This window comes from Melospiza melodia, chromosome 2 (assembly GCF_035770615.1).
Source record: "Melospiza melodia melodia isolate bMelMel2 chromosome 2, bMelMel2.pri, whole genome shotgun sequence".
Classification (NCBI taxonomy): domain Eukaryota; kingdom Metazoa; phylum Chordata; class Aves; order Passeriformes; family Passerellidae; genus Melospiza; species Melospiza melodia.
In genome coordinates this window covers 125,247,887-125,261,474 of record NC_086195.1, presented here as the reverse complement: position 1 = coordinate 125,261,474, position 13,588 = coordinate 125,247,887, and the positions used below count along the sequence as shown (strand labels likewise).

The 13,588-nt window shown below is 36.9% G+C and overlaps 1 protein-coding gene across 1 annotated transcript in view; it reads left to right on the top strand.

Annotated features, from left to right (window-relative positions):
• Positions 1 to 13,588, top strand: part of SEPTIN10 (septin 10) — a 24,016-nt gene extending 10,428 nt beyond the window's left edge. Inside the window, 5 exon segments of the mRNA XM_063149879.1 lie at positions 1,131 to 1,227; positions 1,786 to 1,948; positions 8,877 to 9,009; positions 11,333 to 11,518; positions 11,715 to 13,588. Of these exon segments, the coding sequence (XP_063005949.1) occupies positions 1,131 to 1,227; positions 1,786 to 1,948; positions 8,877 to 9,009; positions 11,333 to 11,518; positions 11,715 to 11,858 (723 nt within the window). The 3' untranslated portion in view covers positions 11,859 to 13,588.

The following is a 13,588-nucleotide window of genomic DNA, read 5'->3' as shown; positions in this document are numbered from 1 at the left end:
AGGTGCTTTAAGTATACAACTTTCTACAGTAGCAAGTCTTACACCTGCTTTTTTTCTTTTATTTAGTACTTTGTTTTGAAATTAGGACAGATTTTCTCTGGGGATGAAGAAGTGAGATGTGACTCGGGCTTATTTTCGGTTGTCCTTTCTGACTGTGCCAGGGGTAGCTGCCAGCTCTCAGCTAAGGCTGTGAAGCTAGATGGCTTTGCCTTGAGTGCTCTGCATTTGCTGCTCTCTTGCATGTGTTTATAGGTACACCTGACCATGTTTGTGTGTGTGGGGGTTTGAAAGTAGGGAACAGGAGCCAGGATGCTGGAGCCCATGGCTGTGCATTCCCAACCTCTGTTACCCGGCCAGGGAGTGACAATGTGCAGCTGTCCATCAGTAACAGGTCCTTTTGGTGTAGGGAAAAGTGGTGGTTTGTTACTGACCACTTCCATGCTCTGCTAGTGATTTATTTTCCAGGTAATGGTGTTTCTTTATTTGGTCAGCTGTTGTGGGTCAGCAAGCAGGCAGGCAGTGCCCAGGCTGTCTTTGTGCCAAGCCCACAGCAGTAACCACAGCACAGGCTCCAATGCGTGATTGTCATATGAGTGTTACTGGGGTATGAGCTCTGATTGAATGTGTGTTGTAGAACAGTTTTCTGTTTGGGGCTGACATTTCCTAGTGCAGCTCAGGGTGTGGTTGGCTGCCTTTGCCATTGGGACAGACCTGCTGAATCAGGAACAGCCTGCTGTTCACCAGCTCGTTGCCCCCATGTCTTATTCTGCAAAGTGCCTTTCCAGACAGTCAGCCACCAGCGTGTGCTGGGGCATGGGCTTATTCCTCCTGACATGCAGTACTTAGCATTGCCCTCATTTCCACTTTGTGAGGTGCCTGTTGGCCCATTTCTCCAGCCTGCTGAGGTTCCCCTCAACACACCCATCTGGGCCTATCAACTGCTCCTTCTGCTTGTATTGTAGTTTGAGTTTTTTATGAGTAGATACTGCCTAGCTACTGATCTCCTGGGAGTGGTTTTAAACTGCTTGCTGGCTTTTCCTGAAATGGTGTTTTCCTCCTTAATTTGTTTCTGAGGTGTTTCAATGTTTTTACATAAACATTGAAAGGCTTAATTGGTACATCTCCTACAGGGTTATTTGCCATTTGCCGTGGTAGGAAGTATGGAGAAGGTGAAAATTGGAAACAAAATGGAGAGAGCTCGTCAATACCCTTGGGGCATTGTAAAAGGTAAAAGAATTCTTAAAAGTATCTTTATGAGCTTTTGCTGTTGTTGAAGTATAAAATTCACCAATAATACAAGGGGCTGTTTCATTGATGCCAGGATGATTGTATTTTGGATCAACACTATAAGGAATTTAGCAATTAATAATTGAGACATCCACTAACTTGTAATTTCATCCACCCTGATGCATTCTTGGGATCAAAGTATGAGATAGTGTATGTAGTATTTGGGCAGGTTAGGATAGTGGCAGTACCTCTAGCACTACCAAATTTCAGACATTTGTGATTGTCAGTAAAGAGGGTTAAAAAAGAGAGAAATTTGGTTGTCTTCAGCTCAAGCAGGAAATCAGGACAGGTTGAATTATGTTCACCAGTACTTACAGGTCTTCAGTACTTCAGTGTGTATATTAAAAATGATAAAGAAGTGTAAGAGGTATAATAAACAACAAGATAACCTTTTCCTAGAAGTATATTTAGTGAACAAAGTAAACGATGATGTTTAAAATGTATTTTGACTATTTTGCTACTTCTGCATAATAATAAAATCATCTTTTTACTGATTAGTGGAAAATGAGAACCACTGTGACACAATAAAGCTCCGCAGGATGCTTTGCATAAATATGGAAGACTTGAAGGATAAGACTCGTGCGTATTATGAGTCGTACAGGCGCTGCAGGCTGGAGAAGTTGGGTTGCAGAGACATTGGCCCTGAGAACAAATCAGTCAGGTAAAGGACTTGGTGTGCAGCACTTGCTTTCAGCATCCATTCACTTCACATCAACCCAATGCAGAGCAGCGTTCATACGTAAAATAAGTTTTCTAAGAGGGAAAGAATAATTGAAGGATGTAGCTGTTCATTTAGTTACCTTCATGGTAAATCGGCATTCTTTTTTCTCTTCTATAATACACCTGAGGATTTAAATTTTCCTCAGGAAGCATGTCTGTTTTCTTTAGGTATCTATGCTTTACAAGCTTTTAAATTATTTTCATTATATATTAGTATTATGTTTTATTTTCTTTCTTAAGAATGTCTGATTTTAAATAATAGTTTGGTTGGACTCCAGGTTCAGAAGGAACTGAAGCAAAAACTTTTACAAAATAAGTGGGTACACTGTTGACTTCCCACATTATCTGCCATAATAACAAATGCCTTAGCATTTTCAGGTCAAGAAATCTTTTGCTGGACTATAGGGAGTTAGAAGAGGATTTCAAAGGAAAGTTAAGTTATAAGGAAGGTTATAGACACTCAGTTGTTTCATGTAGTAAAGCCGCTTTCTGCAGGAAACATTTAAAATTTTATATCCATTTTGTTTAATATTTTATTTCCAGTTCTTTTGTCTTCCTCTTCCTTTGGGTTTTTTTTTAATGCATGGGACTGTACTTTTAACTGGTCCCAGAATCCTGCTGGGGAAGATCTGGTTCTTTGTGAGTTGTTCAAGCCTTTGTGGTTTAGTGAAGCACCATTACTACATAGTTGTGGTGGGAAATATTGACTTAAACCAGGCATGAAAACAGAATAAAACTTTGCTTTAAAAACAGTTTCTCATTGTTTGAACCAAGGCACATTTACAAATTAATTCATTTAGATGATGTTGAGCTGACCTTGAATCAGTGGTCTCTTGACACTTCACTTAACAAGAATGTAATACATCCTTTTCATAAAAGGAGAACCAAAGGTGAAAGAGGTTTAAAACCAACTGAAATTAATCATAGAATTTTCATTTGGTTTATGTTTAAGAACGTGTGTTAATAGCTGTTCATAGCTATGTCTTGTTATCCTTGTCTAGGGAAGATTTTTTTTAGAGATTTGTTCATGGCTTTATTGACTCGAGTACCTTCAGCTTTTCTGAAGCTCCATTTCATGGTGTACAGCCATCTCAGGATAAAAGTTAATTATAAAAACCATCATTCATAGAAGTATTTTCTTCTACAAGCAGAGGAATTATATCTGTAAAACCCTTGCACAGTTTGTTTTGTAAAAAGGCTGAAGTGGTAGGTTCACATCACAATGTCCCAGTATTTTACACTTCAGAGCTCATTTAGAAATTGTCTGCTTCTTGGATATACAGAGGAGCTGAGTTCTCTCTGGTGTGTGGATTTTACCTATGGCCCACTAGATGTCAGTTTTATTGAGAGAGCTTTGGCAAGAAAATACACTTACTAATTAGTTTTGGTAAATCAGTTCTATTGAAAATGTCATTGTTTTGGAAGGATGAGAATAGATATCCCATAAGAATCTAGAAAAATGACCTTTTTCCCAGACTTACTGCAACAGGAAGAGAAAAGTAAGACTAGGATATATGTGGTTGTCCCTCCGTAGTGTGGCATAGTGAATGACACGGAGGTCTGAGAGAGAAGGTGTTTGGTGTTTTGGGAGAGACATCTTATGATACTATAGAAAAGGAAGAGAATTTAGAGGATGTGTATGCAGTGTAATCAGCAGTCTAATGCAGCCTTACCCATAAGGTGCTTTATCAAGTTACTGAGGAAACAATAAAAAGTGTGATCCTCAGTAATGTGATAGAAAATGTCTTTTTACGTAGAGGAAGTTCAGTGGTTCCCAGTTTGCTTGTACATTTAAATAACTTTTAGAATAGGGACTATCCAGTTGTTTTAGGCAAGACTGTGTTATTAAATTGTCATCCTCTTTATCCTTAAAGATGTTTACAATATATACATGTGAATTCTAAGAGGTGTAGTTTTAGAGTAATTAATATTGCATAGCAGTATATGCCTGAAGATTAAAATTTCATGCTAGTTGTATATATAATGATCAAAATGCATGTTGAGAATTCATATTTTGTGCCTGTGATGTAGCTGTCTACATGTTAAATTTGATAATAACATAGATTTAGAAAACCTTTGCTAGACTTGAGTAATTGGCTGTTTGTAGCCTTTGAACAGTGACACTTGAGTAGCAAATGTGCCATGATTTTTGGCATATTGGGAAGAAGCTGCCTGTGAAGTTCCTGTACTACCCTTTTGGATTTAGAAGTAGGACATTAGTTTATTCATCCAAACTTGTATGCCACTGCAAGGCAAAACCAGTAATTCTTGGATGTCCAGCTGCCTTATGGGAGGGGTTGTGGGCAGACATCTGTAAAGCCTTTTACTCTAACATGTGCGTAAAACACACTTTTACATGCGTGTAAAAACATGTTGGCAGGTTTTGCCTTTTTTATGGGGAACGTGGAAAGAGATGGTTTCAGCATACAGCAGAAAAATATATTTGCATCTTTATTACTGGGTCTGAGAAGGGAGAATAAAGATAGTCTGAAGTGACTGTCTTGTGCACACTTTTAAAAACACCTATTCCCAAATCCTGTAATTTTGGTGAAGCTATTTCATAATAACTTCTTGTTAGTTTGCAATTGCATTCTAAGAATGAAGTAATGAAGTCAATGGATAGCAGAGTATTTAGAATGTGGTTTATGCATTTTATGCAGTATCTGTTGGATATAAAATTCAGAAGTTAATTTTTTGTAATTTTATAATTTTTTGCTACTTAAAATTGGCATTTGCATTTCTTTGTTGAAAAGTAAAGATAAACTTTTTTGTGTGTGTGCAGATGGTTTGGTCCTGCTGTTTTGCTGGTCCAATTATGCCCATTAGGAACATGAATTCCAGTTTCAGGTCATTCTCAGCAAAAGATAATTGCTGAGATGTTTTGAATGGCAAAATTTGGAATAATTGAAAACAGAAATCTAGACATGAAGAGTGCTTCCAGGGAAACAAACTTCCATACACACACACATACCTAGTTAGCCTAGGCATTAGCAAGGGAGGAGAGGATTGCTAGTGTTTTCAAGTTGGACGTTTTGTTGAGTCTGTTTTTCAATTTAAGTTGTTGCCTATGGGCACATTTTTGTTTTGAAAGAAGAAAAGTGATAGACCAGGATCTGTTGAAAAAAGCTGAGGATTGATATTCAGGCTGTATGTTTGTGTGTTTAGATTTGCTAATGTTAATCACTCTCTGGGTTAGTTGTTCTTCTGGCATCATAGTTACAGTTTGTTCTCCATTATAATTGCATTAAACATTATTGTAACATAAGCATCTTGGTTTCTCAGTATGTGGGGAATCATTCCTTGCTTTTTTCTTCCCCAAAACTGGATATTTAGACCATGCAGCTCTTGAACTTGTTTATTTTTCAGTTTTTTTGAAGATGATGACAGAAAACCAGGAAGGATTCAGTGACATGAAGAAGTTTTTATGTAGAGGAAGGTTGATGTGACTCTTTTCATGTCTGAGAAAAGAAACCTAACATTTGAAAGGCTGTTAGACATTTTCCTTAAGAAGTCCTTGGCCATGGAGTTCATCTGACCAGCTGCAGACCTTTGCATTTGAGCTAAATATTTTAACCGTCTTAGAATGAGATTGGGCCACACCCAAAATACTTGGCTTTCTTGCCCCTACTGAAAAATTGATAATTCTTTAGGTCTGCCACATCCTTATTATTGCTCAATAATCAACTGAGCTAGTCGACTGAGTCAAAGCACAGTGCTAGAAATACCTACCACTAGTTAATTTTTCTTTTTGGTTTTTCTGATATACCTTAATTAATAGGCAAATGTTCTGCAAAAATTTACAAGTGTTACATTCAAATTTGAAAGCTTTTCAAAGTGGAAGTGAATAAACTTTAAATACCTGTGTTGTTCAAAGTGCAAATTGTGTTCCACTGAGAGTTAAATTAACTTCAGAGTCTTTATTTATGAACATAATGTGTCTCATTTGCAATTTTAGGCTTCCATGCTTTCAGTCTCATACAGACAGAAAAAACTGTCACAGCAATGCTTCTGTAGAAAGGCAGGTGGTAGTGCTGGTATGTATGATTAGTTTAGACTTTCTTCACAATCCCTTACTACAAAACCTCAGTAAGAATACATTATTTAAATAATTAGTTATAACACTTAAAATTTTTAAGTGTCTTTGTACAGAGTATTTCATTCTGGATGTGTAACCCAGAATAATGAGAGTTCCTGTGAACTTGATTTTCATAATGTACTAAAAGAGAAGCAGTGAAACCAGTCTTCAGATAAACCAAAAAATATTTTACTATGAGCAGTGGATGAAGTAATGTTGAAAGGACTGGCTTAAGATGGGGTGAACTGTTTTTCCTTCCTCCCCAAATCTCCTAACACTTAAGAGTGTTTGGGCTGTTGTGTTGCTGGGACGTCACACACAGAAAAAGAAATTTAGGTTCAGTTCTGTCTTGATGATTCCCAGAGCAGTTCAGTCCAGGGGGAGGGGGTATTTCTTGGAGTCACAGGATGGTTGGGGTTGAAAGAGACCTCAAAGACCATCTAGTTCCAACCCACCTGCCATGGACAGGAACACCTTCCACCAGACCAGGTTGCTCAAAGCCCCATCCAGCCTGGCCTTGAACACTTCCACGTGAACACATACTGGCATCCACAACCACCTGCACAGTAAATTAAAAAATACACTTTTATTTCTCCTTTTTATGTGTAATATGATTATTTACTGAGTTGAATGTCTTTAGAGTTAGTATTTTACTAATTTTAACACCAAATGCTTTTACCTGATAAAGTAACCTAGTCTGGGTCTAAAGATGTCCACATAAAGAAATGAAGGTGTGATTGTAGCATGTTAACATAGTCTAGCATTTGCTCTAGCAGCTTTATCATTTCCAAAGGCAGCATTTTATCTATCAGAACTGACACTGTGTGCAGAAGCCTGAATAGTGTGAGATTGCTAGCACTTGGAAAACATGTGCTGTAGCATTATTGTCTAAACTTAGAGATAGTGTGAATTAATACATCTGTGTGAAAACCATGCCCCTGTTTCATGTGGATTTGGGGATTTAGAATTTCAGGGTGACCTAAGTAATTTCACAGCTGATTAGAAGCCCCCAAAACAAGCCCAAACACAAAAGGGTAATTGTTGTGAATTTATTTTGTTGCCATGTAGTGCTCGAATTAGATAGAATAGGGGGAGTGCTCTGGCCTTGATACCTTATGAACATTGTCTGCATGTGCAATTTCAAGATGTTTCTTCTCTCTTTAGATGATATTTTGAATACAAATAAGAAACTTTAGGATTGAGAAACTGCCCAGTCACCATAAATTTAAAGATAGGAGAGAGTTGTTTAAGCTTAGTGTTGCTCTAAATAATTAACTCTTTAGATTTTTTTGGTATGTTTTTCCTTTTATAAATGGTTTAAATAGAAACAAGAAAAGATAGGACAAAAACATAAGCGTGTGTTTATATTAGAAGTATAAATCAAAGTGAAATACTTAATATACATACCTAATTATTTTACATGAGGGTGGAAGGCATGAGTTACCTGGCAAAGGACAGTAACTCATGTAAGCTGGGAAGGGCTGACTCAGCAAAACATGTAAAGAATGGCCCCAGAAAAAGCTGGAACATTATCCAGGTTTTGAGCTGTTCTTAAGCCAAATGTCACAGAAGACAATGCTTTAGAGTTTTCAATAACCATTAAAACAGCTGTGGTCCTCCAGTTGTGCTCTCTGGAATCCTGTGACTTAGAGAAGTTTATGGTTCATGTTTTGATGGAAGAACTTATGTCATTAAACAGGTTTGCTTTTCAAAGGAGGTTTGGTGTACATCTGTGTACAAGCTCCATTCATATTTCTTGAAAAGCAAACATTTCCCACCAGCACAGCCTGGCAGCACTAGTATAGACTCTGAAAATGTCAAACCTCTAGTAGTTTATTCATATGAATAAATTACTAGCATCTTTTAATTTGCCATGATATGTTTTGACATGAAAGAAGTATCTCAATTTCAGGTACCTGTTGTTTGGAGGGAAAAAAAAATTGTCTTGTGTACTGAAAAGAGAAGGGAGGCATCGATTTAAAAGTAAAGAAATGTTTGATTTACTTACTGACTTTTTTTTTTTTTTTTTTGCCAGAGATTTGCTCAATGATCTGAACTAATTTACTCCTCCTATATAGTTTCAAATATATGTATAGGATATATGCAGTTTATTTACTTCTGGAAGAGAGGGTTCAGGAAAAAACAAGCAGTCTTGAGGTTTTGGCTGTTGCATGTTGGAAAGCAACCCTGTGCTTTAGATGTTGAACTATTTAGGAAATTGAATTCATTCTCTATTAATGTAATTCTGCCATATTTAAATTTCGACATTAAAAAAGAGTGCTATATGTTCTGAAGATCCTGTTATTTTCTTCCATTTTCATATAGGAGCAATCAGTTTTTTGTTACATTAGTGCTCCAGACTAATTGTTTTTGTATGGTCCTACTTGAAGACTGAGGTTTCACAATGTGGAAATTTTGTGAGATTTTTCTGGCAATTTCAGTGTCTTAGTAGTAGGCAACTTAAAGAAGAAGCTTATGCATGTTGGAGTCAGAAAGGTATAAATCAAGTCTTTAGAACATGAGATGCCTGAAGTGTTGCGTTTACTTTGAAATGTAAATTGCCCAGGAGCTGTTAGCATAAGTAATGTAACTCAGGGTTGTTTACGTAAATAAAAAAAATAGAAAGATAAGATGCTTGCTTCCGTTTAGGTTTCTTCTTGAATTTTTATGTGGGAAGCTGTAGAAATTAACATTTCAGATGAGTATTAATTGTTTAAATAATTTTCTGGATTGTTGGTTTTCCACACTGAATAAAGCAGCGTGCTGGAGAGTTGCTTACATTTTTGAACTTCAGTCTACAGGAAGTCATTGAGACAAAGAGGCTGGAGTTCTGCCTTGAAGTGGAAAGAAAAGAAGAGGAGATATGGCAACGATTTGTGCAGAGAGTGAAGGAGAAAGCAGCAATGTTGGAAGAGGCAGAGCAACAGGCAAGCATGCCTGTCTGTCTTGAGTTTGTTTTCTGAGATTTGGAACAGCTAAGTTCTTAACAAAATCACTGGTTGATATTTATAATTTCCTAATATTTTGAGGACAGTAATGCATTAAATCAAAAGCAGTTTGATTAGACACCAGCAAACAGGAGAATATGTCTTATGAGGAGCAGCTGAGAGAGCTGGGGTTGTTTAGCATGAAGTGAAGGAGGCTCAGGGGAGACAGACTTTATTGCTCTCTACAACTGCCTGAAAGGAGAAGTGAGTTTGGGGTTTGTCTTTTCTCCCAATTGCTAAGTGACAACATGAGAGGAAATGGACTTAAAGTTGTGTGATGGGAAGCTTAGACTGGGTATTAGAAAAACATCTTCACAGAAAGGGTTGTTGAGCATTGGAGAACAGGCTGCCCAGGAAAGTAGTGAGTCAGCATGCTTGGAGGCATTTAAAATATGTGTAGATGTGGCACCTGGGGACGTGGTTTAAGGCTGGACTTGGCAGTGCTGGATTCATGCTTGGACTTGATCTTAAAGGTCTTTCCCAGTAGCGTACATGATTCTGTGATTCGGTAAATAGATCTTGTTTTGGGAAGGCTGGAGCTTACAGTCTAAAGGCATTGGTGGGTCGCTGGTGCACATCTGTAGAGGAGGAGTTGATATAGTGAAGTAACAGAGTGATGAGTATAATGTTTGTGTTTCTTTGCCTTCTTTAGCAATGTGAGAAACACTGGTATGCCAAAACAACACATTAGGTGCTTTTTGTGCGTAGATTGCTCTGTAAAAAAACAAAATTTTAGGAAAAAGTATTTCCTCAGGCTTTTCAGAGTGGGCCATGTGTGTTTGCCAGACTTCCAGATTTAAGTATTAAATCTAAGCTCAGCCCTCATACTGAGAGATTTGAAAGTGTGTATGTGTGGTATTCTATTGGTTTGTTTCAGTTCTGGTTTCAAAATCTCATCTATTCCCAGCTGCCTTAAGGCTGTTTGAAAATGTGGAATGTATCTTGGCTCTGTTTTTGAAGATTTAGTCCTGTCAAGCTGGACTAGCAAGATAGGATCTTCTCATCTACTTTCTGCCAGACTCTTATTGTGGTCATGTGTATTTATATTCAAACACTGGTTTAATTGAAATTGGAAACCTGTGTATTTTTATTAATGTTCTTTTCTGTATGTCAGTCCCCCAGTAAAGCTGTAGCAGGTTTTTTGAGGTGTTCCCGTGCATATTTTAAATAAGGCAGCTTAGTATTTGTTTTCTAAATCTCTTAAGACCCCCATGCTACTTGTAGATGAGAACAAAAGAGATTCAGTCCTTCTCAGTGTGAGGATCTTCAATTGGAAGAATGCTTAGTCATGTTCAAAGCAGGTTCAGCAAGGCCTTACACAGTATCTGTGCTAACCCTTTGGTATTTTCCTTGTATGATTTATACCAAGTGGTTTGTGAACTCTACATATTGCAGAATTACGGATATTAGTTTTCTAAGTTCCTGATGTGGGAAAGTGATCATGCAATCACTCCTAAAGAACATTTGTCATGTTCTCTTACTGCTGTATTTGTATTTGGAAACTAAAGAAAACTGGGAATTTCTGTTGAACTTCAGATTTCTTTCACGTCATTCATTTAGAGGAGACTTGCAGGTGCACCTATAAAATTTGTCAGGTCTGCTGTGTACAGCAGGCATACTGTTATGTTTATAGTCTTAGTTAGTTTCTTCTTTGCAAAAGCAGGATTCTAGGAGAATTTGTGTGTGGGGAAATGGGAGATGAGGAAGGATAAAGGACCTCATTTGTTGTCACATACAACTTCACAATGAGGTTGAACTGGTTAAAATACACCTGGAAACAAAAATGCATTAGTATGTCAAAAAAAAACTAGTCAAAGAGCTGAGAAGTAGGTAGCTTCTTGCAGCCCACCAGTAACTCCTAACCAGACTAACTCTGGTTGTTTTTAAATCTGATCAATATACACTTCCCCACTATATTCTGCTTGAGTCATCTTGATTTAATCTGTCTGTTGATAATTGGTTTAGCTCTAAAGGCCCCCTTATTTTGATACAATAAAGATACAGTAAAATGTAGGAGGGAATCTGATATTCACTTAGTGCCTTCCATGTTTTCTACCTGTACTTTGAGTGTAGTATCCTGGATCATGAGAACAGTCTGATAAAAGTTATTATTTTTCTGTACTGCTTTTTAATCTTAACAGTTTGACTATTAACACAAGCTGACATGGGTTTTAGTGTTATTTTGCAGAGGGTTTTTATATTGTGATATCACCACCTTGTGTTGCCAGTTGGAAATGTTGTTTTTTGTGCTTTCTTTAAATAGGTACTGACTGAATTTGAACATCTTACGCTAATGCATCAAGAAGAGGAGCTGAAATTAGGGAAAGAGAAAAAACTTCTAGAAGATGAAAAAACTCAGTTTGTTGAGAAGAAAGCTGTCACTGAATCAAGTCAGTCACAAGTGTCTGTCTCTAGCCCTGTTAGTTTGAAGACACAAGGACTGCAAAAAGTAAGTCATCAGAGAGCAATGAGAAAGTTCTTCACATTCACTTTTATAACTCAAATTGCAGTAATCTTTTAGAAAAGACAGATGCTCCTATTCTGTGATAAGGTGGTATAAAATACCATCATGCTTGGATTTACTTTTAGAGTAATTGCTGTATGTTCTATGAGCATTGTTTTGTCTTTTCTTTTTTCCATGAAAGAAGCAAGATTTTCAACTTGAAGTCCAGTGCTTTCATATCAGAGATGAAGGAGCTGTGAATGTTGGAGAGCAGAGCGAGAGGGAGAGTGAGAAGGAGGAGTTAGAGAGAGAAATTCTCCCAGGGAATTTCAGGAATAGCATTTGATTGCAGCACTTAGGTTTTGAATGGTAGGGTATGTTAGTAGTTTTATGAAGTAGTCTAACTGCTGTTTGGCCCATATTAGATGTGTCTTCCTAGTACAGATTTTTGAGAGAAGAAATTGAAAAAATTGGCTGTAAAAACACCAAGTGCAGAATATGACCCAATAAAGATTTCACTTTCTTCCCACCCACACACTTCTTTCTTTCACCACTGTTAAAAGAAAAACTTGAATAAATTGAAAATTCAGAAATACTTTCTAAAGTAGTGTCCAGAATAACACTCCCAACTGATTTATATTAAAAACGTTGAATTAAATGCTCATGTATTAAATTAAATTGACTTAAATGTTTTTCTCCTCCAAAACCAGAAGTCAATTAACTTACTAATTTTCTTTCCTGATAATTTACAAATTTACTGCAGATAACATTTTGTTATGGAATAACTTCCTGCAGTTGAAAACAGATTTCTTGGTTCTGAATTCATTTATTACTGCTACATTCTGAAGAACTTTAGAAGCTATGTTGGTGCACATATTTCCCCAGAATCATCAAGCTTTGACATTTTTGGGGTGTATGCTAGAAGCCTAATTTGGCCAAAATGTATTCCATTTCAACTACTGTTACCAAATTCCTTTTCCTGAATTCCTTTTTTTTTTTCTGGATTTGCATATGAAAGTGGAATTCTTGGTAACAGAAGTCATTATCTGCACTAATATGAGTAACTCCTCTGGTTTAGTTTTATTTCTTCAGAGTATGCTGAGTTTATATGCTTGCTGTGGTTTTTCAGTTCCAGCTTCATGTAGTACTGATGACAGAAGACACAATATTGGTAATTTCTCATGAGGAGGCAGTGATTCGTGGTGTGCTCTTGAAGGTATAGGAGTTCCAGTTTCTTACTTAAGTGTTTGGCTAATATTTCTTTTGCATTCTGCAAAAGAATAATTTTTAAGCATGATCTCTACACACCCAGCGTGCTGGTTACTGTCATTGTCATCACAGGGTTTCTGCTACAGCTCTGCCTTGATATGGGTTTGCCTTACCTAAGTGTGGTCACCTTGCTTTGATCTTAAATGCATTGTGCCAAAGAATCCCTGCCTGCCATAAACAGTTCCACTCAGACTATGAACGGTGTAGTACAAAAGCATTCTGTGAATATATCCACTACAAGCTTCCTGAAGAGTTCTTTTCAAGTGGTATTGTTTATCAGTCCACTAAGTGTTATTTAATACCACTATTGACATATTTGAACCATTTACTGGTTTTGCTGATAAGTTTTTGCTTGTAGGCTTTTATGTACAAGCAGTGTTCTAAATTTCAGATATGGTCTTCTAAATCAAAATTTGCTGAGATATTTTTGCAATGCTGTACTGTTGCAGGATAGTTCATCTGATATTACTAACTCAGTATGGAAAGTACCTATATTTGATGTTTTGAGTGTGATATTCAGTTACAGTTGAAGATTTACAAAAACTCCAGGCTTGTTAAAACAAGTTCTAAGTGCTTTGTATGTTTTCAGTAGTCGTGATAACTAATGGGAAACTATTAAGAGGTGTAGTTCTCTGGAGTTGTGTTATTTGACTGTTTAAAAATTAAATACTAACTTGACAGAAATAAAATGGATTGGTTTTGCCTAAGTGTTACTCTTGTTCTGCTTCCTGTTCCTCATGTGTTATTAAAAAGGCGTAAGATTTCACATTTAACTGAAAAATATTAAGGTTTTACATCTGTTTTAAA